A 12,526-nucleotide genomic window follows, 5' to 3' on the forward strand; every position below is an offset into this window, starting at 1 on the left:
AAAAAAAAAAAAAAAGGGTGTGGGGGGGGGCTTATTAACATGCATACACACCCTGGTTATTTGGCAATGGCCTATTGAACACTCAAACCATGGACCTGATTCTGCAGTTCATTCAAGCCGACCTGCACTACTCCCTGGGTGCCAAGCTGTCTCATAACTAGGCACTGGAAGATTCCCCAAGGTACAGGGATTCTCAGGCAGCACTTAGCACCTTCAAGTCATAACCTCTCCCACCAGTTTTGTAGGAGGCCTGGTCTGGGCTCCCTTACGCTCAGCTGATCTATGGCTCTTCAGACAGTCTATTTGGGCTGCAGACAGGGAATATAAATTAACTCTCACATTTCTCTAATTTGCCCTGGGGAACAAACCAGCACTCAACTGAGCTCAGGATCACAGGATTGCTTTTAAAAATAGAATTAGGGCCTGTGACCTGCTTTCATCAATTAAAACTGGCACCAATTTATCTGAAAGCAAACTAATCATGTTTGCTCCGACATGGAGATCTTCAAGACAGATTTCAGTAATCTGCTACCAGAAGATATGGCTCTGCAGCAAAAATATTGAAGGGATATTACCAAATCCCACAGCTCAACTTCTCATTGCATTATCTGTTTCAAACAGGAGCATCCTGGCAAACTGCAATAAACTGTGCCATGCACCAACAGGTCTCTCTGAATCTGAATTTCCATATGAATCTATTTACATAAGTTAAGAAGAATCTTAGCACAGAACCCTATTATACTTGTCACTTCCAATTTCTGCCAAGGACACACCTAATCTGAAATTATTTTCCTTCAAGTATTGGTGAAAAGAAAAAAGAAAAAGAAGACAACTTGAATTCATAACATGGCTCCAAATATAGGCAGTTTTTGTAAGGTGATGTTCTCTCCCTTTTTCTTTCCATCCCCCAATGTATGTATTGATCTTCAATAACAAGAGAGGAAGCCTTACAGCAGGGGACTTGCTGCGGTACTGGTTGGCATGCTGCTGGAGCAAATCCAGTGCTTTAGATTCAGTGGTTGATTTCGCATTGATGCTAGGGCTGGTATTGACTTTCTCCGCCTCTTCTCTCCCTGACATCTTCCCATAAACAGGATAATGAAATCCTGGAGAGAGATAGGCCCCTGCAGATAAACAATAAATGCCACATCAAGTTACCGTGTTTACATTTTGGTTACACCAATGTGGGAATTCTAATACAGGGGATAACATCAGAAATGGATCATATGACTATAACATTGTATCTTTGTTCCTTGACTTTCTTCAGCTAATTCACCCTGATGAATGGGGGTTATAAAGAGGGTTGAGCTTAAAGCCATTTCAGACATTTATGGGTCCTCTTAAGTGAAAGGAATAGTAACTGTAATGGTTCTGACAGTAAGTGCTTAGAATATTTTTATAGGCAATAAACTATCTGTCAGTCTCACAGCAATAGCAGACTGTCAAGGGTTGTGGAAACTGTAGTTGGGAACTCTGACAGTTCATAAAAGGAGCATCTTGTATTAAATCAGCTTTCATCCACAGAACTTTCCCTTGCATAAGAACAAGCAAAACAAATGTCATCCTTGAAGCTTCTAATTTAACTGAGTTGCTAACTGCCAGTATTAAAATGCAGGCACTACTACACTGTTAGTGTGTAAATCTTTATCAAAGTGCAAAAGCTAGTTCCAGAATACATACCAGGATAGCTGTGCATTAGAACGGGAGAGACGGCACGGTATGCAGGATGGTTGGGATCATACATCTGTGGGTAAGGATAAGCGTGCAAGTACTGGATATATGACTGATGCTGACTCATCGGTGAGGAAACTGCAACTCTAGCACCTCGAGAGTCCTTCCAATTTACAGGAGTCTTTCGATCATCATTTTTTATCTTGCTGTCTTCCACTGATTGGGAATCAGAACGCTTGACCTCTTTAGGCTCCTCTTTAATGCTTGATAATGAAACAGGAAGGTTGGGTACGGAACTTTCCTTATTAGGTGTTTTTCTAGGACTGTCCTCTTTTAACTTCTTCTCCCGATCAAGTTCTTCTGATTTTTGCTGATCAAGGTATTTGGGCTGATAGACATAATGATGCCATGTTCTTGAATCTGGGTCCTGCTGTAGAGAAGAAACACAATTTTATTTTGATTTTGTGTTTTGAAACATGTTCATTATTAGTATTTCTCATCTCTGAGGAAATGCCTTTTTTACAGTAGTTTTAATAATCCACCTAGATTACATATATTTAAGGAGAAACTTGCTTGTTACTAGGTCAGCATGCCTTTAAGCCAATATTACAATGTAATAACAATAAACTGTTACTACAATGCAATAAAATTGCTCTATCTTATATCCTTCCCTGTGCCTTTGACTTGTTTAATCATAAAATGCATACATATGGTGTATTATAGTTCTGTGATCACACTCTACATAAAATACATATTTCAATTAATTTCTATAAAGAAATTTTCCTATCAGTGTGATAACACCCATAAATCACAATATTCAAGCTACTTAATGTTATGTCAGAACATTCACATTACCTGGAATGATAAACCTGAAAAATGGATGTCTCTAAAAAAGGTAGTTATAGCAGCTCTGATCTTGCAAACAGTTACATATTAAAGGAATGTTAGACATTTAGGGACTCCCATTCAACTCAGTGGGACTATCTGCACATGTAGAATTATAAATGTCCACGAATATTTGTAGGATGAAGGCCAGGCATGAGAAATGCACAACTATTACAAATCAATTTGCAAACATGTTATAGAGTAAGCACCTGATTTCTCTGCAGGGTGACATAAAACATAACTATCTTTATTGAACATTAATGGAAAGATGCTCTTTTTTATGTAAGGCATACATAGCTGGTTATTTTGTTTTGTACTACAGTCAACCTTCATAGCATAAAAAAAAATGATAGATTAATTTAATAACCGATGATGATATAGTTGAAACAGTCAACTGAGTGTTTAGAAATCTTCTCAAAGCCAGCCATGTACCTACCACCTACTATCTAGCTATGTACCTACCATCTACTTCCTATCTAGTTCCATAATCCTCTTTCACTTGAGCCCCATGAAAGCCAGTTTTTGAATGGGGAATCTAGGATGCACCAAATGCCAGAATGTGAAGCATCTATTGCTGAAATACTGATCTGCAGTACAGACACATTAGTATCATGGAGTGTACACTTGAATGGAGTGTATTCCTTCAGGCAGTCAAGGACCTGGGAAGGACAAGCATCACCACTGAATGAAATCCTGACTACTTAAATCAATGGGCCCGTGATTTTATCCACTGTGTAGGCCTGTTTTGCCTTTGACTTCAGCTAAAGGGTGTAGGAGCAGAGACAGGGAAGGATGCTCCCTTAACTGTTTTGGAAAGGTCAAATTAAGTTGGGATTAAAAAGGTGAGCTTCAAGTCAGCTCTTCAAAGTTCTGCTCATCCATCTTTAGTAAATGCAAACTGGCATTTAAAAAAAAAAGTAAACTACTTTTCAAATCTATTTTAAGTTCATTCACAACAAAGTATGCTTATCTTGTTTGAAATTTTAGTTTTCTGAACTAAGCAGAATAACTGTGTGCAATGTTATTTCTACTTATTTCAATATAAAATATGGATTATGTTTAGTTATTTTTTAAATGAATTAATTTTTAAAACCTGGATTCTGTCACCCTCCACTGGATATATCTTCCCTCTTCTACAGCCCTAGGAAAAGCAATAATATGTGTACTCAAGGGATGGGGAGTGAGAGAAAGGAGCGCAAAATTGGCCCTCAGGAAAGACAGGAAAATGCAATCCAAAATTACATCAGAAAAGCCTTTGTGTACAGTTTAAGAAAAGTTCAAGTTACAGTGACCTCACCTGTTTAAATCGTGTGGTAGGATCTACTCCAGTCTGTTTCATAGAGTCCATAACAGACTTCATTTCCACAGCTTCCTTTATAAGCTGGTGGTTTTCCATTTGTTTGGCTTTGAAGCTATCAGACTGAAGCTGCTGCTGGTGATTGGAAAGAATCTGTGACTTGCTTGTCTCTTCCGTTTTGTTAGGGACTGATGACCCTATTTTACCATTATTTTTGCTTGACTCTGGAGTTGAAGGCGCCTTTGAGATAGTAGCAGATGGGATATTTTTCTGCTTGTTATCATCCTTTCCTAGCTCCTTTAATGGGGGTTCAGTCTTTCTTTCACAGTCTCTCCCTGCTTGTGTTATTTTCTGTTCTGTCAGCCTCTGGTCCTCATAATATTTTTCATACTGCTGCCTGTAAGCAGGGTTGGAGACCATTAAGGACTTTTGGTCCATGTAAAGCCCATAGGCATACTGTCCATAATAAAGTGACTGGGCAAGTGCAGGATGTCTTTGAGTTATTACTGACTGGTGTTGTGGCTGTAAATTAGAATTGGGTTCATTTTTCTTGGAATCTGGTGGTTCTGCCTTCTCTTTCTTTTCAGCCTCTTCCTCAGTCTCCTTTTTGATCTTTAGCCCCTGTTGGGCACTGCTGTTCCCAGCTGCAGGGGTGCTGACCTGTCCAGAGTGCATGTAACTTGGAGAATAATAAGGATCGTAGCCATGGTAATAGGGAGAATGGGACTCTTTTGCTTGCGATGATTGTGCTGTGGTTGAAGAATGCCCTTTTACAACACTGTCCTTATTAGAAATAATATCTGAAGGAGAGCTGGCCTTGGACCTCATGCCCTCTGACCTGCTGTCAGAACCACCATCATCAGCAGCATCAGAAATATCTGAGTAAGCAGGGCTGTTGGTTTTAGCAGTTGCACTATCTGCACCATTTTGCGTCAACACATGCAGTGGCGCCATAGAAGATTGTCCATTCACCAAAGTGCTGCATTCCATTCTGGAGGCACTCCCTATAGAAGGGCTGGGTGCATTGTCTGTGAAAGTGTAAACCTTATCAGCTTCGGCTTTAATACTTGCCATCCTGCTCTCTTGAGACTCTGACAGTCCATTAGCTAACACTTCATTCTTGTTGAGATGGTCCTTTAAAAAATGTCCAGATAACTCTTTCCCAGACCCTTTTGAATCCTCTAGCTTTCCCAGCTTAGAATCCATTTTAGGACTTCCAGTCTCTTTGCTTTCTTTGTCTTTTAGCTTTCTCTTCTCCTTTTTCTTTTTGTCTTTGAGTGATGTGAGAGCAGGGTTTACAGTGCTTGGCTCTCCCATAATTGTGGGCTTTGGTTGAATAGGTTTTAACGGAGGGCTCTTTGGTGTAGCCTGAACAACAGTAGTTGTTAGTGAGGGCAATCCTGGTATTGTCCCTGTAGTGGTGGTTGTAAAGGCCGTAGTGGGTATAGCTATTAATTGGGGGGGAGTAGGAGCTGGAGCAGGGGCAATGGGTCTGGCTGTTTTAAGTTTTGAAAGGTTTTTATCCACTTTGCAATTAGTAGCTTTTTTGCCTTTGTCTTTATCCCCCAGATTTTTCTTGTCTATTAACCCTTCGGCTTCCAGTTTGGGCATTTCAGTAGCCAAACTGCTGTCTGCTACTGAGCAACTGTCCAATGTGGCTGCCATATTAGAAATTACAGGGAGGCTGTTCAGTTCACTGTTCAGACCCTTCTTTTTCCCAGAATTCTTGCCTGTTTTAGAATTGATAACTGAACTTGGGCCATTATTCGTCAACTCCCTTTTCCCCTTGGGTGTCCCAGGGGTACTAAGGGAGCAAGGAGATGTTGGTGCTTTTAGCGGATCAAAACTTGATAAACTTGTGCTTGGCTCACTGCATTCAAGTGCCACATTACTTAATGCTTCCTCACAGTCTGAAATCTTGTCTTCGCTGTCAGGCTCAAACTCCAGTTTGTTTTCTGGATCTAAATGTGCATGAGCCTGGTGGTACCGTAGTCCATTGATGTGCTTGTACTTTTTGTTGCAGTTGGGGTGAGGGCAGTCAATCAACACTGGAGAAGAGCACCCTTGGTCCAAAAAAGTACTCTCAGGCTTCCCCTGTGGGGTGGTTGGAGTGCTTCTCGAATTGGTACGAACACGTTTGCCAGATTTATTGTCCTCTGAACTGGAGTTCAAATCTAGCTCCATTGGAGGCTTGTTTTTCCTTTTATTTGTGGATGAGGGGCTGGCTTTGACATCCTCCACTGCACAATTTGGGGGTGTCCTACGTCCACTTGAGTTAAGGCTACCCCGCCTTCCCTTCCCATTGGCACCGCCTCTGTTCTTATTCTGCAGTCCTCTTGCTTCTGTAAAGCTAGTGTCATTTCCAGGTGCAACTGCAGCTGCAGCAGACCTTGCCCGCTTTCCTCTGCCCCGGCCGCCTCGCATTTCCAGGTCACTCGTCGGTGATTCACAAAACCTATGTAAACAAGAACAGACGTCAGAACAGATAGACTGAAAAATTATCACCGAAACCATGAAACAAACACGTGAAAACTAGGCAGCTTCACGCAACAGGCTTAGCAATACTGCGAGGGGAAGGATGTCCCTTTTCAAATAGGAATACTTCCAGCACAAATAAAATGCCATTAAAGAACATTTCCTCTACCGTATTCTTGAGAGAGAGAGAAAATATTCTAAACATCCAAGAAAATACTTTAAATTCACTCAAATTCAGTTTAATTCTCCATATATTTTCCCATTCATGAAGCAAAAGGAAATTAAAAAATCCCTCCTCAATGTCTCCATTTACAGTGTGTAATAGAGAATTACTCATTTCTTTGCTGTCTGGTTTCAATTATACACAGTTGTTTTTTATTAATCTAGGCAGTTTCTTGCTAGAGACTGAAGGAGAAAGGAGAGAAAAAGCAGATCCAGAATGGCTGCCTACCTGGGGGGGGCCCAGTCATGTTTTGTGCAATCCAGAAGTGTCCCGACATAAGTCTTGTTCCGCCATGTAACATTTACCACTAGGACACCTGGAGGTAGGAGAGAAACAAGCATTATCACAGTTAGAACAACAACTTTTTCTTTTCTGTCTTAAGAGAGCGCTCCATTCTCATTTTGTTTTCAAGTACTGTGGTCTATACTCTTCCTCTTTTGGTTTCACTGACCCCAAGTTAAAACCCACAAGAAAGAGAGAGACAGAGTGAGTGAGTGAGTGAGTGCGTGCGTGCGTGCGTGCATGCGTGTGTGTGCGAGAGAGTGCAATCAAGACGCAGCCGACAGAAGGAAATGGTTTTTGCCATGTCCTGCTGTAAAACGGCAACACTCACCTCTTAATTTTGCTATTATTGCACATAATTGCTTTCGTTTGGCAGCCAGCCAGCATAAACTGAGTACCGGTTACTAGTGCTTAAATCAGTAGGTGACTGAGAAGAATTTGCTTTGTTTTCAGTGATACAACAATGGTGGCATATCTGAATGCACACATATAGACAAGGTTTGTTATGCAGAGGTAGGAACACTGGGCTAGAAGGACCTCCTGGGTTGTCCAGTTCAGTCCTCAAAATATGTACAAGTTATATATTGTCTACATTCTCTCACCAATTGTGAACTTTGCAAGTCACACATCTGCAATGAAAATAGGAAAGCGATTTAGAAAAAATACTATTTTTAAGAAAGTGCTATGCCAGTTTTAATGTAATTGATTCTTCTGTTAAAAATTAAATAAACCTGCTCAACAAATGCAGGCTCAGAATTTTGCTCTCTGAAAAACAAATGTACTATGTATGAATTGTAAGGGCTTTAAAAAAATGGAGTTTCATTCGAAACCATTCAGCTTTTCTCTCACCCATTTTTCAGAGACAATTTATAATCATGTTTGTGGACTAGTCGACGTAATTACACCTTTAATTCATTAACTGCTGAAGATAAACACAAGGTAATATTTTGAACCAATTCTCATTTCTTTTTAGAACGTACACAATGGAAAGCTTTTTCCACCATGGCAGAAATAAGGCTTGGTGCAAAATGCTACCAGGTTCACTGAAATTTGTTTTAAAAGAACTAAATATTGATTGCAAACCCCAACCCTCTGTTTTGTTTTTCTCCACGCTCCCCTTGTCCTAGCTCTTGCTTTTCTACAATGGAAATAATAATGGCACTGTGCCAAAATGTTTCTAGCCTGTCTGCTGGCTTTGTGTTAACAGTGTGATTTCTAATTTTGCACTAAAACTATCCCACTCTGCAGCACCAATGTAAAGTAAACATGTAACCTGCAGCTTATTTCCTCAGGGCCCTTTTAACAGCAGGAAAGTATCTGAAGTGCTGTTAGCTAAAGTACTAGGGAAGAAGGGATTTCCTTGAAAAATTCTCAATACCACATTTGAAAACGGTTCCCTGTATGGTTTTAAGTTCCTATTATTACAAGGTGACAGTAAAATTCTATAAATTGAGGCAACTTGGTAAAAAGGGCAAAAGATAAACCAATCTTGAACCATGATTACAAACAGACTTCCAACATATGGAGGATTAATCCAAAATAGCTATTAGGGCAATCGATTAAAAATAAGTCTATTTTTAAGATCTCTTTTTTTTTTCTATTAACCAGCTTAATAGCTGGGAAAATATATTTTATTCCCATGCCCTCAGAAGAAAAAAAACAAACACCTGAAAAAGCTATGATGGGGGGGGGGGGATGTTTTTCTCATCATTTGCTCTCTAGGGCTTCGTGTGTGGTGTCAGGGACCTTTCCAGCTGCTTAAAATTCTTGAGCATGTCAGCTATATTTACAGCACTGGAATATATTTGTATCGCCAGAAGGTTACTGCATTTAGCTTTAGACGCAATAGGCTGAATCACCGTGTTCCAAAGTCTCTGATGTAGCACAAATGTATAATTAAAATTGCTTGAAAGGAAACATGAAAGAAACAACAAACCCTCCATTCTTAGAGTAATAAAATTAAAAACAGGAAAAGTCTGCACAGACACTTAACATTTGTCTGCAGTGAAAGGCTTTTGTTATTGCTTTCCCCTAAGGGTTTCACATTTCCAGCAAAAGCTGGCTTTGGATTGGCCATCTCCTGCTGGGAACACTATTATCTGATTGGCTGGGCTGAACACTGCAGCACAGACCAAAAAAGCAAGCACTTTAGATAAATGAGCTTCAAAGGAAAAAAATGATGCAACACCACAGTAGAGAGCAGTGAGTAAGTGAGAGGCTGATGGAGTGAGTGAGTGAGAATGTATATGCAGAAACTGTTTTATCAGGCAGGAATAATCCTAACAATGAGAGAGGCTTGCCTAATGCTTCCTGACTCTGTAAATCAAACACTGGTTTGTTTGCACTAACTAGGCTTGTCAACGTGATGAAAGGTTACTGTCTGCTAAACTGCTTTGTGTTTATACGCTAAGACCCATGTCACTGAACTGTTTAAAACAGCATTCAAACCTACTCAATATTGTAAGAACTGAATTTGCCCATTGGAAAGCAGGATTAAGCTGTCCTAAAAAACAAGTAGTTGATCATTAGTCATAATATGTGGTAGAGGGTACCATTTTATAAGTAATAGCCAAGCTGCAGCGGATACCTCAAAATGCGAAAAACACCCAAATCTCTGTTATTATTTCTAGGTAACATTGAAGCTGAAGCAGATACCTCAAAATGCAAAAACCACCCAAATCTCTGTTATTATTTCTAGGTAACATCCAAGCCAAAGCAGATGCCTCAAAATGCAAAAACCACCCAGATCTCTGTTATTATTTCTAGATGCTTTATTCAAGTAGCAGTATCACACTGTGATTCATAAGCAAATACAAGTAAATGAAGGTAGTTTTATCTTCAAGGAGAAGGGAAAGAGAATGTGCCTTTTGGGAAATCACATGAATCTATCTACACTGGTCAAAGCAATGCGCCTTTGCATGGGAGCTTTGTAGCTGCACATTGAATTGCCTCCATAACAATGTCTGTTTCTAACTATGTCTGCAAGAAAGGAGCAAACATTTCCAGAGCTCCTCTCCTACAAATCCCCAAGTGGATTACTCTCATGTAGGGAAGTGCACATTCAGACAACATCTGACACTACAGCTAAATAAGAATGGAACATTTTGGCTTTAGAAGAATAAATGGTATATCATTTTACTCAAGTGTTGAAATCACATAATGTTTTATAACCCTGGGAACAACTTCAGTGTATGGGCAAAATATTAAGACAGGAAAAAAAATGCCAGTAAAATCTATATGGGGAAAAAAGGGTTATTTAATGCAAATTTCGTTTCTAGAAGCTAGATGCTCAAAACGAAATGTCCACCTTCGCTGCTTGCGGTAAAATGGTATCTCTGCTGCAACCTTAATGTTTTCATCTCATTTTAACAGCCTGTCAGTAGAGTGATTCTGTAACTCTTAGAATGGCTATCATAAGTCTTTTCCATTTCTAAATTATATCATCTAACCCATATCTCTGCTACTAAAGAATTGTTCCCTAAAGTCCATTTCCCAGTGTTTTGTCTCATCTTGTTATACATGTATAAAGCAAGTGGGGTTTTCTGACTTCCCTTCAGAGATTACGCCACAGAAGCAGAGCTTTTTCTCTGTTAAAAATATTCTGTCTGAATTTACCCTTTATTAATTTCTCTTACTTTTGGTAAAAGCATGTATATCTCACTTTTCTTCCTTAATACATATATTCTTGCCTACTATTATGTTGCCCTGTACTTAGTAATGTTAACATATATTATGTATCTCTGTATAACTTGTTACATTTTTTAAATATAATAAAAAGGCATCAGAAATAGAATCACAAAATAACTGAGGTCAATAAGCATTTCAGTAATTCTTAGAAGGCATTCAAGTGACCTTCTGGTACAAGAAAATCAATACTGCAAAACTGGTAGGAGAACATTCTTCCCTTATAAATCAATTATACTACAGTCCTACTCATTTTTGATTGCCCTTGTCTAAAGGCTCCAGTTCAGCAAAGTACTTAAGTACATGCTTAACTTTAAGCCTGTGCAGAGCCCTATTTCAGTGGGACTACTTGCATGCTTTAAGATAACTATAGGGTTAGGCCTCAGGACTAGTAATTTGTCAATATTTTTTTAGCAACTACATGGCGAGAATGGACCATAAAACAGAACAGGAGCCTTTTCTCCTGTTCTGTTTTAGAAAGGCTGTGGAAAGGGAGGAATCTTAATTCCCTCATGAAGGGAATATTTCTACAACTAGAGGATAGCTTGCTTAGAACATGGAGCAAAGAAAACAATCTGCTAAGGTTATCACAGAAAAGGATCAAGTGATCAAAAGGTGAGATGTAACCAGAAGACTCACTGGGGCAGAGCACTGGAAGATAAAAATGAATAAGAGGAAAACCCTTCAGTGAGTCTCTCCCTGCTGGACATGTCAAATGCTTGGCAGAAATAAAAAGGACTTCTCCACTCGTTGCACCTAAGTACAATCGTGGAAGGCCCTTATTTTCTCGCATTCTTATCCCAGCACACAGCTCAAGCAACTGAGCTACAAACCAGGGAGCTGCCTAGGGACTGAAAACGAAAGAATACTTTCCAGGTTTCCAAGACATTACACAGACAGTACTATAGCAACCTCTAATCTTGCTTCATCTGAATCCACATGGTACATAACTAGATTTGCCAGGCCTTCTTTGACCTTACTCCCAATACCTTCTTGTGTGCTAGACTGCAGAGCCCTTTTATGTTACACATGGTGCAGACACACTTCTTGCTAACTTAAGTAGCATTTGCAGCTTCTGAAGTTGCAAACTGGGCAAGAAGCCAGATCTGACCATTAAAAACGAAGCTTTACAAAAATGGAATAAAAGTAGATACCCTGCCCAATTTTAGTAAACCGGTGCCAATAGGGAGTTTTAGCTAATAGACAATATGGAATCAGGCTTCTATCTTTGCAGAAGAAATAAGCTTTGTAGTACATGTTCTCTTGTATTTTGTAGAGGTGCACCAATAAGGATTTTCTTGACTGATACCAGTGGCTGAATATTAACCAGCCATATTGGCTGATACTGATCTAATAGCCAATTTATAGGAATGCAGCGTGGAGACCATTGTCTTGCTTGTAAGCCTGTGTGGGGAAAGGGGCGTGGAGGGGAGATTGAGGCGCCAGTGGTGAGGGAGAGAGTGGGGCAGAGGCCGGGAAAGGGGTAGGTGCTGCTTAACTGGGGCAGTTAACGTGACCCCAGGAAAGGGTGTGGGGCGGAGCTGCAGGTAGCTCTTCCAGGGGTGCGGGTGGTGGGGAGGGGTCTGGCTCCCTGCCGCTGCTCACACCTGAGGGGAGGCACGGTCAGCATGTGCCTCCCTGGATTTGTGCACAGGGTGAGGATGGGCTGCCCACTATGGACTGGGGGCCAGGGGTTGTACCAGTCTCTTCCCAGCAGGGGACTGGGCTGGGGCTATGCTCAGGGCAGGTGACAGTGGCAGTGGCACTGGGGAGGTTTAGGGGGCTATGGACACCCCAAAACTCCCTGTAGCTCCCCCATAACCACCACTACCACCTGCCCCATGCAGCGGAGCCTGCCTTGACTGAGCCTGCCCTGAGCACAGCTCTGACCCAGCACCCCCCCGCCCAACTGGGAAGAGGCTACTGCTGCAGCTCCTTGCCCTAACCTTGCAGTGGGCAGCTCGTGCTCACCCTGCACACAAATCCGGGGGGGGGGGGACATGTCCCCC

The 12,526-nt window shown here is 40.8% G+C and overlaps 1 protein-coding gene across 8 annotated transcripts in view; it reads right to left on the reverse strand.

Moving 5' to 3' along the window:
* ZNF608 (zinc finger protein 608) overlaps positions 1–12,526 on the reverse strand; it is a 115,538-nt gene that overhangs the window by 3,609 nt on the left and 99,403 nt on the right. For 6 of the 8 annotated variants that reach the window (XM_019516840.1, XM_019516833.1, XM_019516832.1 and 3 more), the window contains 4 exons: positions 6,780–6,867; positions 3,854–6,308; positions 1,681–2,101; positions 952–1,124 (listed from right to left, as the gene is read on the reverse strand). In XM_019516840.1, the coding sequence (XP_019372385.1) occupies positions 952–1,124; positions 1,681–2,101; positions 3,854–6,308; positions 6,780–6,867 (3,137 nt within the window). The remainder of the gene's footprint in view (positions 1–951; positions 1,125–1,680; positions 2,102–3,853; positions 6,309–6,779; positions 6,868–12,526) is intronic. The other 2 variants (XM_019516835.1, XM_019516836.1) reach the window with 1 other exon arrangement.

The sequence above is a fragment of the Gavialis gangeticus genome, unplaced genomic scaffold (genome assembly GCF_001723915.1).
Source record: "Gavialis gangeticus isolate Ggan-Ray unplaced genomic scaffold, GavGan_comp1, whole genome shotgun sequence".
NCBI classification, from domain to species: Eukaryota; Metazoa; Chordata; order Crocodylia; family Gavialidae; genus Gavialis; species Gavialis gangeticus.